The 21,380-nt window shown below is 25.7% G+C and overlaps 1 protein-coding gene across 1 annotated transcript in view; it reads left to right on the top strand.

Moving 5' to 3' along the window:
• The first annotated feature begins 8,611 nt into the window (after window positions 1–8,611).
• The window catches only part of LOC119684101 (breast cancer anti-estrogen resistance protein 1-like), a 51,983-nt gene continuing 39,214 nt past the window's right edge, over window positions 8,612–21,380 (top strand). Inside the window, exon 1 of the mRNA XM_038098054.1 lies at window positions 8,612–8,784. Within this exon, the coding sequence (XP_037953982.1) occupies window positions 8,710–8,784 (75 nt within the window). The 5' untranslated portion in view covers window positions 8,612–8,709. The remainder of the gene's footprint in view (window positions 8,785–21,380) is intronic.

The following is a 21,380-nucleotide window of genomic DNA, read 5'->3' as shown; positions in this document are numbered from 1 at the left end:
ATTATTTAAATTTCACTTTTTTGTTTATTACATTCATACATATCATATTACTTAAACCTATAATTTTGTGTGTACATGATGCTGATACGGAACCCTAAAAATGACTACTAATTATATTAACATTTATACATATATTTAAATATCCGAAAATAATTTTCAAATAAAGTGTTTCTTATATAAGCAATAAGTAAAATAACCGAGTCAAATAAATGCTGTTAATCGGACATGTGCTACTTGCACGTTATAGCTAAAATATCTTACTTATCTTCAGACTTATCTAAGCTACGGGACAAAATTTGAGGGTGAATTCATGTCATTTATAACAACTCATGTTATCGATAGGCGCCAATGCAATACGGAATTGAAATACAAATCGCAAATTGTCAATTTTGTTACTGCAATAGAAGTATATCCTTACATCAGTTCATTAATTATCTACGAAAATTGGTTAGCAGGATACGAGGGTGGCAACGGACTTTATTTGCAAACACGTGCGCCTGATTTATTATATCAAATTGCAATTATTTGCAACAAATTGAAAATTATTGTTAATATTTACTTATATATATTTTATTTTATTATTAGAATTATTTACTATATTATTGCTATGATATAGAAATTAACGTTTAAATGACAAATATACACAGTAAAATAGAAAAATAAAATAATTAGCAAATAATTAACAAAATGTATCGCAACTCCATTTCCGTTTTTTTTTTTTGAGAAATATAAAAAATAATAATTCAGTAAAAGATATGTATTGTTTATTTATTAAGATAAAAATTGAAGATGTATATATATATATATATACTCGACTGCAAATTAGTTTTAAACAGTTATCATTTTTTAAGTACGAAACAGGTGAATTTTTAAATGAATTTAATAATTTACGTATAATAAGAAATGATTCACTTTTCAGAACAAAATGAAAACAAAATCGTCTAACTAAAAAACAAACAAAATTTTGTTAAAATAAAGTCATTCTCAAAACAGCTTCGCAAATATTTTTTCAAATAAATGTACCTTCTTTTTTATAAATTCATCCCAAGGGGCGATTTCCTAATATACACTTGTGGTCTTTAATTTTTACCACAAAATACATTTTAAATTCTGAATTTGCATAAAAGCCGTTCAATTTCCTTATTTAAAATTCCGTTGACGTCGTGGTCAATCAAAATTAATTCAATTTAAAAATTGGTTTCTGTTTATTGTTTTCTTTTGAGTGTAAATGTGTCTCAAGTTAAATAAATTCCTTGAATTTTATTAAAAAAATTTGTAAATTCAATTGTAATATTTGTAAACCACAATAAATAATATTCAGAATTATTTTTAATACTACTAAATTTATGAAGTGATCTCATTCTATTCTTAATATTATGTTAAGAATATATTATTAAGTAATTTTTCCTTAATATAATATTTTAAATACAAAACATACTTTAAATTGCGGGCATTCAAATATCTACACCAAGCCAATAATGTTAATCTCGTGATAAAGCTTGTACAGCCCTTGATTCATTCGTATGCGGTAGTCATCGCCAACTCGTAGAGGACGAGTTCATTTTACGATGAATTTTTCTCTCGAACACTCCCAGTGTTGCTTCATCATTCTGTGATAACGTCCATACAGAAACACAGGAAGGATGAACAACCTATAAAGCGTAAATTTTGTTTGTCGAGAAAAAGCTCTACATCCCAATTGCTTACTGAGCCCATAGTAGCACCTATAGCAATGATTATTCTTCATCTGATTTCCAAGCTAACATCATAGTTGTTTGTTATAGCGGTACCAAGATAAATGAAAACCTTGACAGAGTCAAAATAGTCACTAGCTGATATAGTTGCCAATCACTAGCTAGTAGTACTAAATGTCGTCGGCGTAAGGAAGCAGCTTGACGCATTCATAATATATTGTTCCATTACGAAGAACACTTGCCCTGCGTATTTCCATAACGAAATTGAAAAGTGATATTCTCAATTGATAAGGAATTACCTTATCTAAAGCCTCGTATGGTAGCAAAAGGTTCGAAGAGACTCGATGATACCTTGACGGAGCTACTGGTATTGCTTAACGTCAATCTGCAGAATCATATTAACTTTGCAGGGACACCATGTTCAGACATTGCGGGATAAACGCGATCCCTTATGGGGCTATAGAAAGCTGCTTTATAATGGACAAAAAGGTAGTGAGTGTCTATATCATGTTCGTGGGCTTTTTCCAGGTTATGTCATAGTGTGATTATGTAGTCAATGGTGGAGTGGCAATCCTATGCATGACCTCTCAAAAATGTCCATTGTTGACCTATTGCATGTTTTTGGTGGTCAATTATATTTTTCACACAAAACGGGATATTACACATCCGGAAAATTTCTAGCTCATAAAAGTCAAAACACGACGTGTTGTGTGGCTTATGGCACTGTTCTATTGAAACCACGTTATCTCTAGTAATTACGTGGTTTTACCAATCAAAAACAAATCACAGGTTCTTGTCATAGCTTTATTATTTTCAAATAACAACAGGTCTCTAACAACTCCAAAACAAATGTCACACCATACACTAACTTTCTGTAGATATTATGGTCTTTTGACAGTTACTTGTGATATTTTACTGTCCAACAAAAAATGAAGGAAATTCTATACAAAAAATCATTTTTATATATAGTCAACATTAACCTAAACATTTGATGTCGTGTATAATAAATTAAGACCCCGAAATGGATAACCTTTTTTAATTGAATCATATCTTAATTTTATGTCATATTAAACGTTATACTTATTTCACAAAACTACCATATTTTTTTGGTTTCATAAGATGTTTTTTAAACCAAAAAGTTTTTTTAATATAAAATTTTTTATTTATAGGCATGATGCATGATTTATGATCAATTTTGAAGAATTGTGTGCATACTAAAAGCTTAACTCTTTCTGTGCATTCTTTGTTTATATAGAACAGTAAATGGAAGCAAATGTCACTAGAGTTGAGTTCATTTCCATTTAAAAATTTAATATTTGAAAAATATCAGAACAGATTTATTTACCATTGGTATTTGTTTTGGTATACGCCGACCTCAAATACCAGAAGGCAATGACATTTTATACTTTGTCACTGAGTTGCACACAGGAAGAATGACCATGACCGCACAGACAGTTAAACTCTTTTTATGACTTTTTATTTAAAAATGCACGGCACATACAACATTTTAATATTTCATGTCTGAAAAGCATGAAGTAGCAACAGATTCACTTAAATTGCAGTTTCAAATTACATAACATAAAAAGGACGTTATTGCTGTCAACCTTTTTTACAATATTTGTATTCTACTTATATATATTGCACACAAAAAACAGTAGATTACGTTATATCTACGTATATGTTTACTTAAGGGTCATGAGATACTTTTATTTGATGAACCTGATTTTGAAGTTTGATATGCTCCAACTGAAGAAAGTATTCAACACGGGGTCATGCAGAGCTAAAGGAAGTCTTAATTGTTTTGTTTTGTCTGATTTAAGTTGTCCGTCCTCATTTAAGTTGTCTGTATGTATTTGTATCTGTGTTTGATTTGTATGCAGTTGAAGTTGGTTGATTATGTTTAATCTGTGTATAATTTATAAAGCGACACTCCTCGCTTCCACTTTGATATTTTGATATGAAAGCGCTCACTATTGACATTTGACATTTGCATACACTTCTATTGTTAAACTGACATTTTCATTTAATTCAAATTTCTTTGGCATTTGCTTTATGGATTTCGAAATCGTTTCGGTTTTATTGTTAATGTTCGATTGGTTTTTAATGATGAGTAAAAAATAAACCGCAATCAACAACCCACAATGCGGTTAGGTTATCGAAAGTCTTTCAATGGAAATGTTAGAAATTTTACGAAATTCTTATCTAAATTACAAGCATAAAGATTTTTTTATTTTTTTATTTTTTTATTTTATTTCGGCTACGCAGTCAACAACAATGAATCAGTTCTCTTGGTGTGTAGGTAGAAAAATTGTTGACTTAGTTTGAATGATTTTTAATACTATTACAGTAACATTTTTGATAGGTATGCAAATTAATATATTTGATTAATAAAAAGCAAATATACAAATTGATACATATTAATTAAAAAAGCAATTTGATGGCACTTTAAGTTATTAACTTAATATATAGTGGTATTAAAAGCGCTCAAAAATTTAATTCGCTTTAAGCCAGTAAATTTTTTATTTTCTATATTATATTTTTTTTATAACTATTTATATTAAGAAATAATTAACTATTAATCCACTTGCTTTAATCTTTCTAAATTATTAAAAAAAAGCCTACACCTATTTCCTTACAAACAATTAAGCGGTCATTTATAGTTAAACTCTTAGAAATTATGCTTTGGCAAATTGCTAATAGCAAATTAAAATACAAAATACCTAATTATGTTGAAATTGATAGCAATAAATGTAGAAACCACCATACATAACCGATTGAATCCTAAAATTCTGTGAATCGACACATTATTAGCCGTAATTTTTTCTTTCAGAGTTGTGAAAAAACAGCATTAAGTCTGGTTGAAAGAAATTGGCATCACTTTTAAAATATGTTAAATGCTTATTTTAGACATATGTTGTTTGTTGTGTTATGAATAATATAAAATAAAAAAATTGTAAGCAGTAAAAATTAATTAATTCAAAAAAAAAATAAAACGAAATTAATATTAAAACGACAATGGTAAGCATTTTTATTTAATACATACATATATTTATGTATTTGAATTTATTAGTAAATGAAATGCTTATATGATTTTAACGTATTACTGAAATTTTGCTACATATTTCCAGTAAACATTTATAATAGACTAATTTTTTAATTTGGCCACACTGCAACTTAAGACGCAAAATTTTTTGCTAATTAATCCTAACTTTAAAGATTTTAAAAGTATTGTTGTTGCGTCATATGTTTTTTTTCGTAAGTTGTGAGTATTTTTTTGCTACTCTGAAACAAAAATTTAGGCTATTGTAGAATTATTTGATCCATAACAGTATCGCATAGTACTATATAGTGAGTAAACTTCGAATGGCGCCGCATACAAAGCTGGTTCGCCCCTTTGATTACAAAAGGACATATCAGCTCAATAGGTAAAAGTTGAGACTGTTAGTTAGTTACCTAATAGGACATCAGATCATTGCGATCCGGTAATGAAAAATATTTTTACGAAATTTTAATCCGTTTTTTTCAAACACATAGTAATTTTATTAAATAACCAAATCGATTATTCTAATTGGATTATCTTGAATTTAATGGCTTCTTTAATAGCTCTTTGCAACTTTACACAATTATTGACAAACTTTATAAACCCTCCTAAAATAGCATAAGTTCAATATGTATATATGTATGTGTGTATGTAATAATTGCTTTGGCTCACTTCATGATTTTTCAATTCGTAAACCCAAAAATGTGCTGACATAAAGTACTTCCACACAACTTATAAAACTTTAGGAAGTAGACCAACACACCTAATACTTGATTAACAAAAGATTTATTTTTATTGTTTTGCTCACTGAAACGTGTCAACAATATTTGCATAAATTGCAAAAATTATAAAAGCAATTTAATTTACAAGTACTAATATCAACCCTTTCGTTTGTATTATTTAATTATATACGAATTTTTTTTAATAATATTTTAAATTACTATTATTTTTTATATTTTATTTTATTCAATAAATTTTTTTGTATCTACAAGTTGACGCACGACCAAAAGGTATTTCCTTTTGTTTACAAATCAAACCAGTTTTTAAATCTTAACAATAAGCAGAAAAAAAACGACAAAAAGTAAATGTTGCTGACAATTGTCATGCCGTAAAAAATACTTGAACACATTCACACTTCAGAAAAATACAATGCAGAAATACCAGGAATCCAAAATTCGCCATTAGAAATTTTATTTTTACTTTGCTTTTTATATTCCACCTACTTTTCGCATAATACAAATGTCCTGTTTCTTATTTTATTTAACCTAAATAGATTTACTTAAAATATATCTTTCGTTACACCTTATAAAACAAATTTTCTGAAATTTTGATTAGGAAGCAATAATTTTTATTCTCAGCGAGTTGTTCCACAAATATGTTGCAAACAATTCCAGCAACATGTTTCACGTTCCACAAGAGGCTTGTTGTGGAAATCCTGCAAATTAAGGATTTTAAAATCGGATTGCACAATTGCTTTAAAATAATTAATAACTTGTCTTTTAAATATTAATTGCTATTATATATTCTTTGTAATGTGAAAGATGGTAGGGTTCATTTTGATGCATCCAAATACTTATCAATTATATATTTATTCTGCTAAATAAATTTAGAAAAATTAATAGATTAATATTAAAATGCCGAGTTACTATGTGACTGTGACTGTAAATGCTTATTTGAATGAAACGCCAAATTTTTATAAAATATTAGAAAATTATGTGACTTGTACTCTTCTAAACAAAATAGATCGATTAAAAAATTATCTTTTAGATCCTTCTCTAAATAAAATAAATTCTTGTCAAGGTGTCTTACTTCAGCTGCTAACAGAACAAAGACTATATTTATTGCAGAGTCACTCGCCAAAATCGACAGCCCAGCGCCACTTATAAGCCGTATATGGACTATGACAAGAACAACAATGGCTTTTGCTTCACACAAACAGTATTAAAATACTGTTTCAAGTTCCTATAATCCCTATCACAAATATATTTATTTTATATATTGAATATAGCCATAAATAAAAGTGTAATAAAGATTATTAAATATAATTTTAAAAGAATTATTTGAACATCTGTCGTTTTAAACAACACTTACAATTGGTCGGCAACCTTTCCGTGACCATATGCAACGGACAAATATATTGAGTATAATTAATATACCAAAATCTAAATAATATAGATATAAATATATATAGTATATATAATTAAATTTATATAATATATATATATATATATATATATAATTATATATATATATTATATAATAAATATATATGGTATATATATACTAATATATATATACATAGTTTTGGCGTGTGTAGTTTTTTGTTTGTGTAAGCTATTTACACAAGTTTAAATCTCGGAATCTCGGAAATAAATCGGCGTACATTGTAGTGAAGTTATTAAATTGTTATATCCTCTAAATTGCAATCGTGCTATATATGTTATATTTCACTATATATAATTAAAAAAAATATATATTTATACACTTAAGTATTTTAAACATTATTATTTTATACATTGATTTTTATCACACTCTAAATTAATTCTTCAATTTGAAAGTTCTGAAAAACACTAAAAATAATCGATTCATAATTAATCTCATTTTTTAATTATTTTAAAATTTAAAGATATTTTTAGAATATAATATGAAAAAAATCTATTTATATACTTCCATCAATCAACTAAAAATGCATATATTTTATTTTTGTAATTTTTCGTTATAATTCATAATATATTTCATAAACAAAACAAAAGCCAAAAATGCTAAAAATTGATTTGAATATAAGTCCAAGTTTTTTTACAATATTAAATTTATATTTGTTATCTTTGACTTGCACGCCTTAATTTTTTCATATATAAATATTTTTAAATATTTAAGTTATATATGACTTTCACATGATTTCTTTCGAAGATTTCTATCTTTTTCGATTATATTTTATAAAAAATATATTTTAAATGCTATTTATACTATTTTATACAGAAAATAAAATTTTTGACTCTGTTTTACTAAATTTATTGGTTAATTAATTGAAAAAAAATATAAAATAATCAATCATAACGCTTAAATCAGCTTAATACCTTAAAAAACATCATTAAAATGTATATAAACATTTCATATCAGAAAACTGAGCAACAAATGTTTATAAGCACAATATCGTGTTTAAAAGACACAAAACACAAATCGCATCAACAAAGATACTCGTTAACATTGTTTTTACCCTCAACAGATTAGTTCCATGAAATACTTGCTGCGTTGTGGTATGTTTTGTGAGCGAAGCGCTTAAATCGCGGTATTTTTCAACTGAAAATAAAAGAGATACTTTGTACGACAAAGTTTCGTGTGTGTTGTGTTTTGTGTTTTGTTTTTGTGAAACGGCATTAAAATACGAATTAGTTCAGCAGTTTTTGGCAATTTCTTTTATTTTTATAAATGAATTGTATTTAGACGTATTTTTTGTTTTTGTGAGTTGCTCTTCAAGCTAAACTTGATTTCAAGCTGAATTTGCAAAAAATAAATATAAAAAAAATTGTTTTAACAAAAAAAGTAGTAACAATAAACACAAAACAAAAAGGTACAAGTTGATAGCCATATTTCCGACATAAGAAATCTTAAATATTTTAAATATTTTTAAAAAAATATTGTAAACACATTTGAGAAGAGTGTTAAGCTGAAAATATAAATTAATTAAATAATTTTTAAGAAACCGAAAATACAGTTTTTTTTTTGGCAACATATATTAAAATTCATATATCAATCAGATGTAATATTATTCAATAATATTAAACAAATATATTGTCCTGGATTAAATATATTTGTATAATTTAAATAATATTTAAAAAAATTATAACCCAGAATAAAAATTAATAAACAACAATACATTATGTATTTTCACAAGTAAATTAAAATTAATTTATTTAAACGAATTTTGGAAAGTTTGATACTATAAACTTAATTTAATTGCACTGAAAATAAAAGATGTTGGATAAAACAAGCAGCTATTGTCCAATGGACTATGATGTACCCATAACAAGACCAATAAGGATTAAACAGGTTAGTGATGTCAACAGCGAAGTATTTTTACGGATATGTTTTTCACAAATTTTAAGACACCTTGGACTTATTTCTTCAGTTTATTAATAATATTCTGGCCTTCATGAGTTTTGCTACTCTACTCTTTAACTGTTAATTAAAATTAATAATAACATTTTCTGAGCTAATTGACTCGTTCACTGGGCTTAAGTATTTCGCTTGGTTTCAGCGAGTGCAACTGTCTTTAGTAGCTTTCATAAACTGTGTATATTATGCGAATCGAGATTAAAGTCAAGATTAAGCCATTGGCAACGTAATATTGACATGTGACACCATCGCTTTTCAGACTTTTATTTTTAATAGGCGCTTGCATACATAACATATATACATTCAGACACTGCAAATGCGACCAAGCAACTGTCTGTTCACGCTGGTGGCTGAAGCCTTTAAGAAGCTGTTTCTCTTGCATTGGGTAAATTGCATTTTTTAAATCGACGCTTTGTCACCAAGTTTTTTATAGTCTTTAAGGTATTGTCGTTATTGCCTTTAGTTTGATTATAAATTGATAATGGAACTGCATTAAAACGGCAATTTTTAAATGTCGCACTTACCAAATTGGGTAGCTAAAAGATAATTTTTTTTTAATATTACATACGTAAGAAAAAAAAATTTATGTTATATAATAATCCCATAAATATCAAAATTGTATTCTATTTGTATGTTGTAACCGTAGAGTCAATAAGAAATGACAACTTTATGCGGTCATCGTATGAAATAAATTTTAAAGTTTACTGCAAAAAAATCGTGAATGCACCCATAAGAGAATTTTGCAATGATGAAATAATGTTTAAATATAATTAATTTTTATGCAATTTAATGAATTTTATTCAATTTAATAAAAATTTTCTTTATTTATTAATAAGAACTTAATTTTAAACATAACTCTTGACTTTTAAATAAAAAATTTTATTAATATAAATTTTTTGTTGAATAAAACACAATACTATATCTTTTTCCAATAGTTTTTTTTTATATAAATTATAAAAATTCCCTTTTTTATTAAATTTTTTTCTAAAATTATTAGCTATAAAAATTCATATTAAAGCAATAGATATTTTAGTTTTTCGATATAAAATATAATTAGTTTCTCTATATAAGATATAAATAAAATAAGATAATAAGATATGATGAAAAAAAAACAAAAACATGATAAAAGATAAAATATGATAGATTTTATCAACGTTTTTTAACACATTAAATTTTTAGACAATGAGAACCCATATTCGTAATTCGGAGTTCGGATAATTTAATGTGGATTTTGTTTTTCAAAATTATTGACTAAAATCAAATTATACGTAAAAATTAACCGAAGTTACTAAATTACCAACGATTTTTGTCTGAATACTCTTATCTAATATCTATGTACATGATCGGTTTCCTTTTCTCATCTAATATCTTGATATGTATGTACATGAGATTGATTCCCCTTCCTTACAATCTAAAATTTTTTAATATAAAATTTGAACTTGCTTGATGTTAATGCTCCTTCTGGTGTTCATTTTTATAAAATTAACATACCATACAATATAGTATGTAATATATCAGTATATAACTCATTTTCTTATCAAATTTCATATAATTGTTAACCAAATATCTTATTTTAACCAATAATTAAAATTATCATATTTAAAAAAAAAAATAAGTTTTGAAAACCACGTTGGCAGTGCAAACATTATGATTCAGTCAACTTTTATATAGAATACAACTTAACAATAATTTATATTGTTCAATTTCACCTTCAGAAATCCCTTAACAACAGTTGTAGTGACTCACATATATAAATAATTTTTTTTTTAATTATCAACTGTTAATTTGTAGACTGTCAAGCAATTTGTACAAGTTAAAAAATAAAAGAAACAGCTGAACAGATGTATTTTTTAATAAATTCTCTCTAACATATATAATAAGTCAAGTTATAAATAATAGTTTTTGCATAATTTGTAAAAAAAGATGATTAAATTAAAAAAAATTAAGCTTTTTCTGTTGTTTTTACACTACTCAGGAATTTATTATTGAGAATTTTATATTTTACAATTCAATAGTACTATCAAATATACTAACAATTTTGACAAATATATAGCAATAAACATCAATTTATATATAAAACTAATTCGAAATGTATACAAATTCATTAAAATTTTTATACACTTTTTTTGTTGAACAAAAAAAAAAAGAGAATTATAGTTTTCATTTAATCAAGAAACATTTTACTTTCTAATATTTTTAAACTAGAATAATAAATACAATTATTTATAGTAATATGTTATATAAGAATACAAGGATATTTTGCATTTTGAACACTTTTTTTAACTTATATTTTCCAAATTATTGCAGTAAACGAAACGTTTTAATTTATTTTCTTTCATCTTAACTTCATATGATATGCTCAATGCAAAATTAAAAATTGAAAAAAAATATGCAACAACATTGATGTTGTTTTGTGTACTATATAGTAGGTGTTTTGTAAATAATAAACTATCCGTTGCAAATAATTTATTAATTATAGAAATGTTCTAAGTTATATACTTATATTTATGTGAAGAGTAATAAACGCATTTTTAATATTAAGTATATTATAGCAATCTTTTAATGAAATAGATATAAAATGACAATTATTTGAGTTACAGATATTTATCTTCTTTTACCAATGCAATATATTATTGTCAACCTTTAAGTGATTATAGAAAATATATTTATAACAATATTTTAGAATTAAATAAAAAATAACAAGGGTCTGAGCTTCTAGGTGAAAGTAAATTCAATATTTCAAATAAAGTCCAAAATGCATATACATAGTTAAAAATTTCTAAATAACAGATAGGAATAGAAGTTCTTGACTTAGTATTTTTCTTCTAATTCTAGATCACCCTTAAAGAATGTCACAATTTTTTTTGTTCCAAAACTTTAAACAATAAAGAATATTACATACTATTAAAGAATATTAAAGTCCAACAATTAAGTTTAGTTTGCCATATCATAACAACACTAGGACTTATATGACTCCTAACACCTTTTGTGGTCGCAAGATTATCTTTTGTTAATTTATTAAAAATCGTTTCATCTAATGTTAAAGCTTTCTCAAAAATTTGTTACTAATCTGCTATACTACGTAATACTAACTTATTTAAATTACAGTATTTTTCCTATACTTATATATTTCATATAATTCCTACTTCAGTTTTAAATTTTTAAAATGAAAACAGTCTATTTTCTATTACATATTTTGTATTTCTGAATAAGAGCAATAAATAGATAATTAATAATTAATTGCTAATTACATGATTAAATAGCAATTAACATACTTACAATTATCTACATTCTTGTAAAAAACTGTAATTAGTTCTAAAGAAACTTGTACTTGATATACTTAATATATGTAAGGTATGTACACATATTTAATTAGTGCTGAGATAAACCCAAACATTTGTTTAAATACTATTAAAATCGTATAACGCAAATAAGTCTCGATTAGTTACACTTCATATCAGCCGATACTCATGGTCATAACAGAGAAAAATTTGTGTACTACTCACGTCTGAGTAAGACTTTTATACCCATACATTTAACCGATAAACACGGAGTTTCAATTACACAATTCTCGTTTTAAGCTAACAGCTGCTGACACTAAGTACGCCATAATTAAAGGTAACAGCGACAGCAACAACTACAATAACAACTACAATGACAGTAATAATCATAGCAAATAAATTGTATCTAGTGATTTTGTATCGAATTGATATACACATATGCATACAAACATGCATACAAACAATGTCTGTAATCGTAAATTATTGTATCGCTATTTTTATACTATACGATCGATTGCTGGAATTGCAGCTGCTGCTGCTACTGATGCTGTTGCTGTTGCTGATGCTGATGCTGCTGGTGTAGCGAAAAAGATTTCTGGATGTGCGATATAATATTTGCAAGATACTGAAACTTACAAATCAACAAAGCACGTACAATTCAGTGATGGCTAAGAAAAACACAAATAATAATAATAAAACTTACTAAACAAAGTGAGATTTAAATGAATTTGCTCCAAATGTACAATTTGCAAGAAAAGTAATTGATGCCGCTCGCTAATATTGCTGCTGCTGCTGCTGCCGCTTATGGCTCAGTCATTTTCAGTTGGAATTAAAGATTATTTTTAAGCGAGCGCATTTCGTATGTATCATCTATGCATCCAACTGACCAACAAGTAAGACCGTTCATCTGTCAGTACGCAGATACGTTGCTATCAGTGTTGGCTTAGTTTCAGTTTTGATCTGTTGCTCTGTTTATGTATATGTTTATGTATCTGTCGGGTTTGCTTGATTTTGCACAAAGTGTATTAGCATGTTTGAACATTGATTTTACGACTTGACTTGTCTTGAAAGACTTTAAATATAGCTTAAGTGACCGACAGAATAACTGAATGACGGACAGATTGACAGACCAGCCAGCAACTTGCTGTAATTAATACACTTGTGCAAATTATAAGAATTCAACACAGTTTACTGGCATTGCTGATTGCCATAAATGGACGTTTATTTTAATTTTGCATGCCAGATACTTTTTATGAATTTCTTTTAAGATGTTAACTATTTTTCATTTTTTTTTTTTGTTTTATGCTAAAAAGAATCTTTTACATATTTTTTGATTAACTGTTTTTTAGCGCAACTAATTTTTTGTGTTCGCAAATCTTTTGGTTTGAAGAATTGTCAGTATAATTGATGGTTTGAACTATAAACTAAAAACGCATTATTAACAGCTTTCTCAAATTGAATATAATACAATATGTTATATGCTCACTATATATTATGTTATATAAAATATAAATCTATTAACAAAATATGTATAAATAAAATAAGAAACTTAATAATAATAATACGTGCTTGTAAGCATGTCTATAAAAAAATATTTTCTATTACAATGCAAGAAAATTTTAAGTAACAAACCCCGAAACAAGCACATATTCTTATCATATTTCTACTAAGTAATTCTACAAAATATATAATTTTACAAAAAAAATACGATCTATTACAAAAACAAAAATATTTTGATAAAATTTAATCAATTTTTTTTTTAAATATTACCGAATCTAATCTTTTTCAATTGACCACATTTGTCATGCTTGCTTCGATAGTTGGGTAAGTAGTGAAATATTATATAGAACACATAACCACTTCAATAATCTTTCTGCAGATAAATATAGTACTGCGAGCAATGTAATTTCTCTACGAACATAAATGTATTTTCATTTCTCTTACTGGCCATATATAATAAATTAATTTCATTATATCTACACAAAGATGTGGTAAAATTAATCAACATAAAAGTGTCCCTATTTTAGTGGAACAATCAAATTTATCTTAATTTTAAAAATAACAAGCATAAAAATAATATATTTCTGAAAGTGCCATAAATGCTACTATATGGTTTGAGGAAACTATCTCTCACATATAATTTCATTTTAGCTGATTATTTGGCCTTACCATGCCTTACCATGTGAAGCTGAGTATCTTTTATCTTTAAAGGGCATTGCTTTGCGGTTGGTGTCATTTTATGTTTTGTAGTTTTTGTATTTGATTAAGTAATGCCTCCGTGTTGAAGGGAGCAATTTTTTATTATTTTAAATAATTGTCCTTGTCTAATTTTTTTTAATGGCGCCATTGAACTGCATTTCATTAAAAACATTTTCAATGCATAAAAATAAAGCAGACTATAAAAATTTATATGAGTCCTGAAATTTGAGAAATTTTTATTGAAGATTTGTTTGATAATTAAGGTAAAACAAAAAAGGAAAAGTTTAAGTTGTTATATTATAACAACTTATTTATTATCTGTAGAAAGTTACAATATATATAAAACATGTTACTTCGTTATTGTTTTGAATGAAAGTGGAAACACATTACGATAAGTTAAAGATATTGCTTTCTAAATACTTATACTTCGAAAGTATTTATTTTTTTTTATTTTTAAATAAATGACTCAAATGAAATATACAATCAGCGATATTATATTACGATTGGATTCTATATTGCCATATACAGTTGTTCCAGTGCAATTAAAATACTTCAACATATCTAAGATATATTAGTGGTATTCCATCCACTGGCTTTCGCCAGATTCCATCCGCACTCAGAAGGCAACTTCACAAATATTAAAACATAATTTTTAAAGTCTTAATAAAATAATCATAAAATATATTAAAATTATCTAAGGATAGATATCTCTTTCAAAATCTAGAATTGATAACATCATAAAAATTACTATCATAAAAATTACTATTTAAAATATTTATAATAATTAAAATAGCATTGTTAGCACTATATCAAATTATTAAAAACACATAGATATACTTTGTAAACTATATTTAGAAACTTTTAGAAAATATTTTAACGCTCAAAATTATTTAATAAAAAAAATTTATTTTTATTTTTTAAATTTTAGAACTAATTTTGTTCATATATATAATATCTACTTTATAAACTTAATTGTTTAACTCAAAATACCACTTGAACTATAAATTTTAGATTTCTATATGATATTTTCTAATTATTTATGTATTTTCCATTATAACGCGAGACTCTAGACTTCACAATTTGCATTGGTTTTTTTGTTTTTGTTTTAATTTTTAAAACTTACTGAAACGGAAACCGAATAAATGAATAAAATCAAAGCAAATGCCATTTTTAGTTCACAGCATATAATTGTGGTATTGAATATGTCTAAACTGATTTAAATAATAATATCAAATTAAATCATTTATTTCATAATCAAACAAGAATAATTATTTTGAACAATACTAACTACAATATTAGTATTTGGATAAAATAAAACTAGAACTATAAAATCAAAACAGTTGCCATTACAAAAACTTTACACTACATTTGGTCAAAACCTTTATTAAACAAAAAATATGTGGACGAATAAAATATATTTATCAACATAACATACCTATATATTGCTTTTAATACTACATTATTTTTCAATATCATTATTTAAAGACTCAATGGCAATATTGGTTCTAGAAAAGTCTTTTTTTACAAAAAGCTTTTACTTGCGATTATAAAAAAATACTGAAATAAAGCACAATTGTGTACTTGCATTGCTAACTCCATTATTTTTTAATCCATGTATAAATTTATTTTATTTGTACTAGTTTTTGAAGGGACAAATGTTATATATACATAGCGAGAGAGAGAGAAGTACGATAATATTTCACAATATATCTCAAAGTGTTTTTTGATAATCATTACAATATATTTTACATAATGCAAAGTTCCAGAAATCTAAAAATTATATATTAAAAGTACATTTAACACATTTGTATATCTTTAAGAAAAGATATACGATAAGATATCTTATATAAAAATGCTTTCCAGTAAAATGTGCACTTTGACAGTATTTGATTAATGATGTTATATCGAAGTTATTTTTCCGTGTTGTGATAACTGCTTAGTGATACAGTTATTTCTTAACAAATGTTTCATAGCTCATAATTTTGGATGTATTGAATTCTTTCCCACTTTTACTCTTCCAAATTCCATAAACAAGTCTCTAACTATAGATATATTGCTAATATACTCGTATACTGAGATTTAAATTAAAAAATAGATACAAATTTTTCAGATTTCACAACTAGTTCTATATGACTCTACTAGCTAAGAAAAAAGTGTTGATATAACGCATATTTGTGCAATATCACTTACTAAAAAAGATAAAACTATATGCAAAGTATAACTTTCTTATGAGTTTCCTAAAACGCTTTTAAATTTCTTAAATTTTAGATTAGAAATAAATATGAAATATTTTATAATGCTATAATATTTATATATTATGTATTGCAAATTTTTTTGGAGTGTTTATTGCATTTTATATATATATTTTTTTAAAATCACTCAATACACACAGGAATAATTGTGTTATCCATATAATTTCGTTTTAATAAGTTGTATAAGTTATCTTGTATTGTATTTAAAAATACTGAAGTGTATATTTTATTACTTTCAACAATTACGTTAGCTTAATGTTATATATTTTATCTTATCAGAAAGGAAATAAAGATTAATTTTATTGATTATTCTTACGAAATTTTAAAAATATTCAAGTATCAATTTTCATGGAATTACTCTTCAATTGTAAATGTTTTTTTTAATTTCCTTTCTCATGGAACTATTTTTCAATTGTAAAGAAGTTCTTTTAATCTTTCAGAAGCATACTTATTAATATGGAAAAAATTACACTAATTATTTAATTTTTTAAATCATTTAAATATAGAACTTTTTTTCAATTTATAAGCAAGAAATAATAAGAAACAATTGAAACTATAATATAAAAAAACCATGTATTTATTAGGAATATATAAACATTTAAGAAATTTCTCAAAAAAATTATTTTAAAGTTTTTAGAATACTACAGAGTGTATTAAATATACATATTATTACATAATATTTTATTATTCGAAGTGTACTATTCGAAAAATACAAATTTTTGGTTTTTCACTTTAGTCGGGACTAATTAGTTATACTCCCAATTTTTATTCAGATTATATTCAGCACTATTCAGATTAGAGTTACACTATTCAGACCAATCGAACTATAGTCTAAACTATTTGCATAATATTTTGAATTATTCAGATTCGGATTATAGTTCAGAGTATTCACTCTATTCGGATTAAAGTACCGGCTATTCGAATTTTTCCAGTATTCTTACTGAATTAGCCAGGTTTAAATATGCACAATTCTTTGAATGGATTTATCTATGCGCTCTTAACTTATATGTACATATATAATATATAATCGTATACGTAAAATTATCAAAATATTTTATATACTATAAATTCAATTTTTCGTAAATAAAAAAAAATTAATATTTACTTCATATATGACTATACTATACAAAATATTTAGGTTAAGACTTTAATAAGCTATATTACATACTTATCTTATATACAGTTAATAAAACATGTAAATAAAAAAGTATTTAAAGATAAATTTATTTAAAAAACAAAATTCAAAATAAATAAAAGAATGTAATATATTTACAATATGTGCAAAAAAATTTTAAAAATGGATTGCAATATCTTACGAATTTTAAAGCGAAATATCTTAACAATAACTTTGTTTGTACAGTTAATATCAATATTGAATGTTTATATGTATGTATATATTTTTCGAATTTTATTTTTTTACTATAGCGAAAAAAGCATGCAATTTCAATGCCGTACAACGTTTTTGCGGTGTCGCTCGTCAAACAAACAGCAAAATATATTTACACAACTGAAGCACCGTGCAATGTCGCAACCCTTTTAATAATTTTTTTTTCTTTTTTTTCTTGAGTTTTCTTGTTTTATTTAATTTAATTTTGTATATACATATATATATTGTATATAGAATACAAAGAAAAACAAGTTAAAAACATGGCTTTGCATTAATATTTTAAGTATGTAGAAGTTCTTGGGAAGCTTGCAGCAATACGTATCGTATATACTTGCAACAATTTGTCGCCGCAAGGCAACAATTTGCGGTGCAAAACTGTCGCATTCATATATGAGGCGACGTGACGTGACATTATAATTTTTGCATTTCAATCCTTTTAACAAATCCATTTGTTATGAAGTTTATAAAAGTCATAGAGTGCAAAATACCGTGAATACAATTAACAACACAAAAGATACATGTGTACTTTGTATAGATAAAAATTTTGTATAGAAACACTCCTTGCAATTCAACTTCGCGTGAGTAATTGCGTTTTTGTTTTTCATAAAAAAATAAAAATAATAATAATTACTACACATATTTTCAGGTATTTTTTTCTATATATTCATATATATTTATTTATTTATTTTCATTTACAAGTCGATTATTACACAGAGACGCCTTTAAATTACGGCGGCGGCTCTTATCAACTTCAATCTTTTTCAACGCCAAATGGTTGTAAAGCACTTACAAATTTTCGTGCTGAGTATCAAGTTTTTTGGAAAAAAGTGTGAAAACAGGTGTTTTTTATTTTATTTGTTGTTATTTCGTACTCAATTATTTTAAATTTTAGTCGTTGTTTTTAAATGTATAAAAAATTTGTCTTGCTTGCATTTAAAGTTAATTTAAGTTTAATTCCTGCCCTTCTCAGCTTCATATAGTAAAGATCTTTAAACAAATCGGATAATATATTATTGTTAGGGGATGTGGCACTGCGACCGTCGGGTCTATTGTGCCCCCTTCTGGCCTCAGAGTAGGTATTTAAACCATATCGCGTCAATAAAAAGTAGTATAGAACCTACTTTACAGAGTTTTATTGCCTCTTCCGTGAGAATATACATTCCTAGGAGTCTATTTCGTATGTGCATTAGCGCAGGGCATTCTAACAGCACATATGTGGGCGACTTCTCATTCTCTTCACAGAATCTACAGTTTACATCCGTAATTATACCCAGTTTTGATGGGATAATATAACATTCAAGTTATTTTAAAAATTCAACTACGTGAGAATTATAAATAAACTCTTTTAATTCAATATATCTTTTGATATTTATCGTATCTCTGAAATTCGAGTACGATGTTGTTCGCGGATAAATCCAAACCCACTATTGAAATGAAAGCAAAATGTGTGAACCCTATACTATTGTATTCATATGTGTATATATACTTATTGACGTACGAATTTTATATTTTAGATTTATTTTAAGTTTAAGATTCGAATTGTAACGATATGTAATGAAGCTATATAGACTGTTAAAAATAAATCAAAGTTATATCAATTTTTTTTAGAAAAATGTTTGTGGATAATTTTATTGTTTTTTCATTTCAGATAGTAGAATTTGTAATGGTTGCATAGCCTCTGTAAGATTACTCATAATTCTTATATCGCGTTCAAGTATTGGGTCATAATTTATTATTGTTATTTTTTATGTTTAGTTTGTTTTAAAAGCTAGATGATAGATGGAAAATTTTTATGATGACGGTTCTTTGTGACACTAATTCTGATCAATACTATATTTTAAAGAACATTTCAAGTCAATAGGCCTAAGTGGATTCCCTAGGTATCGCTGGTGTAATCTAACCTAATCTAAGGGCCATGTTACACAGACAGCCATATGACGGATAATAACAGCAACTTTACACTGTTTTTAGGCATGACCAAAAGGCATATTACGCAAGCCATATTACTATTGTCAATTTCCTATTACCTTTACTATTATTTTGGTAATTTTTTGTTACTAAATGTAAAAGTTACTAACATTTCGTGAATATTTAGACAAATATTGTATACATGTTGATGCTTATTAGGCACAAATTTTGACATTTTTCACAAAGTAACACTGTCTGTCTAACGCGACGAGGCACGATAAGCTTTATCACAGTGATAAAATTTTAATTGAAATTTTTGTCTTTCTCTGATATTCTATTCTATTTATTTAATTTTTTTTTAAAACAACAACATTTTAACACTAAATGTGACCATGACTGTTTGTATGACATAGTCCTAACCAGTAAACATATTATAAGAAGACATAGAATTACAACATTGCATATTTGAACATTTTCTATTGTTTTAAAGACTAGTATTTCAGATTTACCGATAACTAAAAGTGGAAAAATTGGAACCGGTAAATAGTGTTAATATGTATTAGTAAAAATCACAAAATTTTACTATAATTTTTTTTAGTATGGTAGTTTATAGGCTATAAAGTACCATACTATAAATTATAGCGACTGTCATAACAAATTGAAATTCTAAAATATATTTTTCTGCAAATTTTACTCTTTTCTCTTTAAATGTATTTACAAACAGTCAAATTTCCATGACTCGAAGTACTATTTTGCAAAAAAATGGTTGGACTTATGGAGGCTTCGAGTTAAAAATTGTTTTTGTGATTGCAAGTGATTTGCTCTCTAAACCCTGTTTCTTTTGCAAAGAAAAGGTTCGACTTATGGAGACTTCCAGTTAAAGAATTTTTTTGTGATTGTATGTAATTTGCTCTGTATACCCTGTTGCACTCTATTTAGTTCAAGTTACAGAAAATTCCAGTTATAGAAGTTCGAGTTATGGAAGTTTGATTGTATAATTATATATTTTTGTACTGAACTTGTAATTAATTACAAATCTTATAAATGATATTTTTATAGTAATAAATAATTATCACAAACAACAAAATTTTATATTTCAATTTGAAAAATAATTCCATAAATAAAAATTATATATCAATTTTTACCATTATAAAAAAAAATTATTATTTACTTATTAATATACAACATTCTTCATTTATCACAAAATGTTAATATTAATGTATAACAATTTTTTTAGAATAACCGACATTTATTTAAAACTTGTTTAATTTCTGCTACGCTGTAGTGAAGTATCTTTGTATTTGATTCTTGGAAAAACTGATATCTTAATTGAAATATGGCGTGATTTATATCACTGAAGATGAAATGATTTTATTGCGTCAACGTAAATTAATACAAATTGTTAACTTAATGCAATTTAATTGCTATCATTTGTATATCTTTTAGTGGCAACCAGAAATCAAAAATTTTTATTCTAAAACATTACAACCCCTTTATACACTT

The sequence above is a fragment of the Teleopsis dalmanni genome, chromosome 1 (genome assembly GCF_002237135.1).
Source record: "Teleopsis dalmanni isolate 2A chromosome 1, ASM223713v2, whole genome shotgun sequence".
In the NCBI taxonomy this organism is placed as follows: Eukaryota; Metazoa; Arthropoda; class Insecta; order Diptera; family Diopsidae; genus Teleopsis; species Teleopsis dalmanni.
Note: the sequence above shows the minus strand (reverse complement) of the source record. Positions and strands in the feature narration are given on the sequence as shown.